This window comes from Arachis hypogaea, chromosome 15, assembly GCF_003086295.3.
Source record: "Arachis hypogaea cultivar Tifrunner chromosome 15, arahy.Tifrunner.gnm2.J5K5, whole genome shotgun sequence".
Classification (NCBI taxonomy): domain Eukaryota; kingdom Viridiplantae; phylum Streptophyta; class Magnoliopsida; order Fabales; family Fabaceae; genus Arachis; species Arachis hypogaea.
This window is the reverse complement of record NC_092050.1, coordinates 146,709,844-146,716,501: the sequence shown is the minus strand read 5'-3', so window position 1 is coordinate 146,716,501 and position 6,658 is coordinate 146,709,844. Positions and strand designations below refer to the sequence as shown.

At 26.7% G+C, this 6,658-nt stretch overlaps 1 protein-coding gene across 1 annotated transcript; it reads left to right on the top strand.

The window, feature by feature from the left end:
- Positions 1-206: 206 nt before the first annotated feature.
- Positions 207-6,495, top strand: LOC112751161 (strigolactone esterase D14). The gene is made up of 2 exons (XM_025800215.2): positions 207-716; positions 5,592-6,495. Exons 1-2 carry the CDS (start codon positions 328-330, stop codon positions 6,034-6,036), a joined length of 834 nt encoding a protein of 277 aa, XP_025656000.1. The 5' UTR covers positions 207-327; the 3' UTR covers positions 6,037-6,495.
- The last annotated feature ends 163 nt before the right edge of the window (positions 6,496-6,658 follow it).

The window sequence follows — 6,658 nt, the reverse complement described above, 5'->3', positions numbered from 1 at the left end:
TATACTTTTTCAAATAGATATTGGAATATAAATACATATTGAAAATAAATTAAACTACACATATATTTATACACAAATACATTAGTTGCTGACTTTAATAACTGATTTTAATATACAAATAGCATTATTAAAAAAAAAGAAAAGTCTAATATGAACATAAACAAGAAAAACCTTTTAACTAGTTGAACTAAACAAGAGTTTCATACTTATCTGCCTATTATAAATATGGACAAGGCCAACAACCAATAAAACCACACATCCTCTCTCCAAATAGTGCCTCTCTCTATCTATCTAACTCTCTCCCAACAAACACAAAAGAGAAGCAAGATGATACCAGAGAAGGGGCTATCAAGTGCTCTAAATGCAAGAATAATAGGATCAGGAAGAGAGACCATAGTTCTTGCACATGGTTATGGGACAGAGCAGTCAATATGGGACAAGATCATAGCACCCATGTTTGATGACAACAACAATTACAAGGTTGTTCTGTTTGATTGGCCTTTCTCTGCTGCTGTGGAGGATCAAAGCCTCTATGACCCAAATAAGTATTCTTCACTGGAACCCTTTGCTGATGACTTGATCACTTTGATGACTGAGATGAACCTTAAAGATGTAAACTTTCTTGGCCATTCCATGTCTGGCATGATTGGTTGCTTGGCCTCCATTAAAAGACCTGATCTCTTCAAAAGGCTTCTTCTCATTGGTGCTTCCCCAAGGTTTCTTTCTATTACTTACATAATTATTACTTCTTCTTTTTACTACTTTCTATAATTGTTTTATTTTCTAACTAATATTTACTTTTTACATAATATCGCTAAAAAATTTATATAGAATATTTTATTACTTAATAAGTTTTAATCACTAAGTTAATTTTTAAATTTTTATTTTGTCAAACAAATTAATCTTATATCAGATTATTTATATGAATGAACTGATCTCAAATTTTTTTTTAAATTATGTTTTTATTGAATAATAATAATAACTAAAATTACTAAAATTTGACATAAAAATAATTTGTCTAACAAAATAAAATAAAAAATAGAATTAATTGAATAATTAAAATTTGTTAAAAATTAAATTGATTTGCTAAAAGTTCCGATTTGGGTATTTCTGATAAAATTGTTGCTTTTCTAGTTTTTTTCCTCTTGAAGAGATTTTCTTTGTACTTTATGGTTGTTACTAGATTTCTAGCTAGAATAGCTAGATGCATAGTTGATAGTTCTTGATAGTTCTTGACTTGACATATTCTTTGAAAGTTTTCAAAGTGATGATTTGATGGTTTCTTTTTATTTGTTGTCTCCCTCTTTTGATAGTTCTTTGTGCTCTCTCTAAAGCTTTTATTTGTTGTTGGGGCTAATTTTAAGTCCTTGTGTATGTTATTAAGAAGCTCTCTTTGAATTTCTTCTTCCTCTTTTTGTATTTTGTTTTTTGTTTTTTGTCCTATGCCTTTTTATTGTATTTTTCATTTTACTTTTTGGGATATGATATTTCAATACCAAATGAAACTAGATTCAAATCTTTCTAAAATTTAAAGTGACAAATTGAGTATTATCACAAAAAAAAAATAATAGTTAAAAAATTATTTATTTTTTCAATGATAAAATACTTTTCATAAATCTTTTTAGCAAGTGTTTTTAAATCATTTATTATAAGAATACTTGTTAGTACAATCTTATTTTTCATAATGGTTCCATTTCTTTAAGAATATTATCATTTTAACGTCTTTTTGTGCAAATTATTTAAACGATGAAATTGATAGTGACTATTACTAAAGAGGAGTGTTAAAAAGCTAGTAAAATTTATTATTTTTAGTCAGCAGTTAATTATTAATATTTAAAAATATTAATTAAAAATACATCATTAGATTATTAGACTAAATAAAATGAATTTATGACTAAAAGTGATGGTCAAAAATAATAAATTTTATTAATTCTTCAGTATTTTTTATTACTAAAATTTAAAGTCATATTTTTTATAATATTTTTTATTTTTAAATTAAAAAGTATTTTAAATATTACAAAATATTAATTTAATTTTAATAGTACTTTTAAAATAGTCAAATTGTATATTCGCTGTAGTCAGCATAATAATAGCCATCATAGCAAAAAAAAAAAAAAGTTATGTACAATAACTGTCTCAATTATGTTACAGTAACTAAATTTTATATTATATCTATCAATAATGAACTTATGATGGTTATAATGTTTTTATAGAAAAAATACCCTGCTAAAAAAATACGTAACTAAAATCTGCTGTTATATTTTACAATGTTTATAAATATATCTAAATATTACGAAAAATTTTTAAGTATATCGGTATTACAAGTGAATTTTAACTGTTGTTTTTAATTATATATTATATATTTTTTATAATTAAAACTAATAATTAAAAATAACTGAAATATCGGTATATCAATATACTTAAAAAAATTTTAATATTTTATAATACAAATATTATTTCTATCCCTATTTCTCCCCACCCGTTTCTCATACATGCATGTATTCTTCTTCACTCTTAACTTTGTCACTTCTTTTCCTAATTATTTTTAATTTGTGTCACCAATCCCGTCATCTCTATAGAATTTGTTTTATCCCACACGCTATTTGTTTTCTTCACTTTAATTTTCTCTATCCGATGCAATAGTAACTTCTCCCTATAGGAGAACTATAATAGTGCATTTTATAATTATTATTTTAAAGGGAACTTGGAATATTTTATGTCCCCAAAATTCTACCTAGGAGTCTAAACATTCACTCTAACGAGGAACTCATTTGAATATTTAAAAAAAAAGTTAGATGAGCAATAAAATTAATTATTTTTAGTCAATAATTAGTTAATAATATTTAAAAATATAGACTAAAATATATTATTAAATTGTTAGACTAAAAAATTGAATTAATAACTAAAAATATTAATAAAAAACAATAATTTTTATTAATTCTTGAACTTTTCTCTATTTAAAATTAGCATTTATAATAATCAGAATATTCAAATAAATATTAACACAAAATATGATATTTAGATATTTAAAAAAATAAATCAAGAAAAAAATAAAAATCAACCAACATAAACTTGTGATTTTTAAATTTCAGGTATACACTTCAATTTTTAGATGTACAAATTATTATTAGTTGATGCTGATTATAACTTAACATATTAAAAAAAATTAATTTCCTATATCATAATCCCAAATAAATTAAACCAACCAATTACAAGAAGAACCAAGCAAAAAATGTGGTCTGAACGCGATTGGGTGAGCGATGAGAGAATCCAAATTTTATTGTATTGTTGTGCTAATATCATTTTCAGCATGGTGGGTTTGTTGCAACTCTTGCTTTCATCCACAAATAACATATTATAATAAATTGGATCATGTTATAGTTAGGCCACACAGGCTGTAACTCTATATGTATATATAAAAGGAAAAGTATATGGAACCAAAATGTGACCAACCAAAAAATAAACAAAATCGTTTAATTAAAATCACTTTTTGAATAATATGTTTGAACCGCTCCTGAGATCACGGAGCACAAACTAAAACCCGATTTTTTATGGAACCCAAACACATTTTGCCTGATTTTTGCTGATATGCTTTTGGTTCCTAATTGTTCTCTATATAAAAAACAAAACTTCACTTTCCCTTCCCACTTTCCGACTTTAATTATGTTGGCACAAAACTTTGATAAAATCTAATTTGGAAGGTTGTTCTCTAGGTTCCTCTTTAAAATTTGAACCACCAAAATTAGCCGGCCAATTAGCCCCATCAACAAATTGAATATATAAATACTGTTGGAGCATTGGTTTTTGGTGTGATGGCTGTCTATGTCTTAGACCTTTAAAAATAAAAAAAAAATAAAAAGAGAAGACACACTTTTTAGAAATATTTTTTTTTAATTTCGTTTGTTTTATATTGCTTTTTTTTAAGTCTAACAATAATCGAATTCTAAAATTTTTAATAGCAAAAATTTTGATGCTATATTATGAAAATATTTTTTCTAAAAATTTAAAATAATAAAAGAAGACACATCAATAATTATATTTTTAATATTTTATCAGTTTTTATACTATTAAGTTGCATTTGAATTTTATATTTAAGACCAAAATAGGAAGATAAAAATATGTTCTGATGAAAGTATAATTAATTCATTATAATTATAATAAAATAAGGAATCAATTTCTGCTGGAATATAAGATGTTTGCTTTTTTGTTTTTTGTTTTGCAAAACTAATAATTGGATGTCATATTCATAAAAGTTCACATTATAATGTTCACAAAAAAAGTTTTTTTTGTTTAGAATTTTTAGCTCTTTTTTTGTCATTTTTTATGGTTATTGGTGTCTAGTGAACACATATTTATGATCCTATTTTTAGTTTCATTGGATTCTCTATAGCGTCTAGAACAACTTTTCTTGTCTTGTTTTATTCCATAACAAGTCAAACCTATGAGTATATTTAATGGAGATTTGGAGGAATTTAGTACACATTTTATTTTTCTAAAATTGTCATTCGCTATATATATTTGAATTTAATTTTGATGCACTGTCAGTGTAAAGTAATTTTATATGTGCATCTAATTATGTAATGTCATATTAGTAAAAATAATTACCTTTTACATTGATCGCATGAATGGTCATTCAAAACAATGGATGTAATTGCACCATTGTTGTCAAACTCTCGAGTTAACTAGTAAACTCGTACGCGTTTACGAGTTTAGATATGGAATCGAGTTGACTCGGGCATAGACTCTATCCTACTTAAAATCGGCTAGACTCGGTCAAACTTGGACAAACTCGTGAGTCTAGAACCGAGTTAGCGAGTTTGTGTTTTTCTTCATTTTTGCTAAAAAAGCGTCATTTTGAAAAAAAAAAACATTTTTTTATTGCTTCTAATTTTAGCCTATTGCTTATCGTTTATGTTAGATAGCCAGATAGTTCACCACTTCATGGCTAATTAGTAATTAATTATTTTTATTACAGTTAATTTGATTATTTGATATTGTTCAATGTTCAATTAAAGATATAGTATTACAGATTTAGAATTTTTAATTTTGTGTGTTCTATGTTGTATTTGTATAAGAATAATTATAGAGGATTTGAATGTGTAATTTAAAGTATTTGTTATAATGTATGCTATTATTTTAATTTATTATGTGCTTTAAGATTGATATTATTAATTTTGAAGGGTTAGAATTGAGTAAATATACATTATGTATGTTATATATATATAAACTTCATAACAGGTGAACCCGTACGAGTCTACGAGTTAACTCGCGAGTCGAGTCTAGGTCAGCTCCACGAGTTTACTTAGACTCGCGAGTTTAATAACCTTGAATTGCACGACTGTGTAAAACATTTTATTCTGTCAGTGCATTAAAATTAAACTCTATATATTTATAAAAATACTTTTTACTATTTCTAAAACTTAATCTAAGATCATTTAATAAAAATGTGTAAGATAATTACCATCTCGACTAATCTCACATGTCATTATTACAAATGCTTAATAAATAAGAGGATTAGTGCCAATTAATAAACTAGTATTAAAATAAAAGAAATATATTTAATCCTTCTTACTTTTTGGCATAACATGTAGGTATACAAACATAGATGACTATGAAGGTGGCTTCACAAGCTCAGACATTGAAGATTTATTGAAGAACATAGAATCCAACTATGAAAATTGGGTTTCAGCATTCTCCTTAGGAGTAGTGGATCCAAATGATATGGCCTCAGTGAACAAATTCAGAGAGTGCTTGCAAAGAATGAGAGGTGAAGTTGCACTCTCACTTGCTAAAACAGTGTTTTGCAGTGACTATAGAGATATTCTTGAGAAAGTTGAGACACCATGTACCATAATTCAAACCTCTAGTGACATGGTTGTTCCACGTAGTGTAGCTCAATACATGGAGAAAAAGATTAAAGGGAAAGTTACATTGGAGATCATAGATACTAATGGACACTTTCCTCAGTTAACCGCACACCTTGACCTAGTTAAGGTGCTTAATGGGGTTCTAGGCTTTGGCTTCAATCAAATTTAGGTGTCTTCAGTTTGTTCATGTTTTCTCTAAATAGGTTTGTATCTCTCGATTTGTCTTTATATATATCTATGTTCATATGTAATTGTAGAAGCAACCAAGTTGAGTTGCTCTAGTTAGCTCACTAGTCCGCTTAAGTAAGTGTCAGTCGCTTTGTGAATGCAGCAACCCATTGACCAGCAACAAATTCGTAAATAAAGCTCCAATCAGCGGTGAATTAGTCCTTAAACTGTCAGATTGGGAGATGTCATGGGAAACAAATAAAAAATATGTAATTGTAGAAGCATATAAGGGTCTCTTGGTCGATTGTTGTGGAAATAGTGTGGTTTTTGCCAATTAGTTATTGATTTGTTTGTAGTTTGAAACCCTCTTTTTTTCTTTCTTTGTTCAATGTAGTTTGTACTTTTAGAATTAGTGGTGTCAAATTGCCAATTAGATTTGTGCAAATGTACCTTATTTATATTTAGTTTTTCTTCTCTTTTGTTTTTTTTTTTTTTTTTCAACATGAGGTTGAAAATGAGTCTCCTCTAATTTATATTTGGACACCCATTTGCACAAAAACATATACCATTTATTTTAGTCTTGAAGTAGTTGCAACTAGAAAAAGAAAGAAATAAAGAAAAAT

Bases quoted from the DNA above. Each gene is read 5' to 3' on its own strand.
- LOC112751161 (XM_025800215.2), top strand. From the start codon at position 328: ATGATACCAGAGAAGGGGCTATCAAGTGCTCTAAATGCAAGAATAATA. The intron at 717-5,591 runs GTTTCTTTCTAT...CATAACATGTAG, and splicing joins CTCATTGGTGCTTCCCCAAG to GTATACAAACATAGATGACT.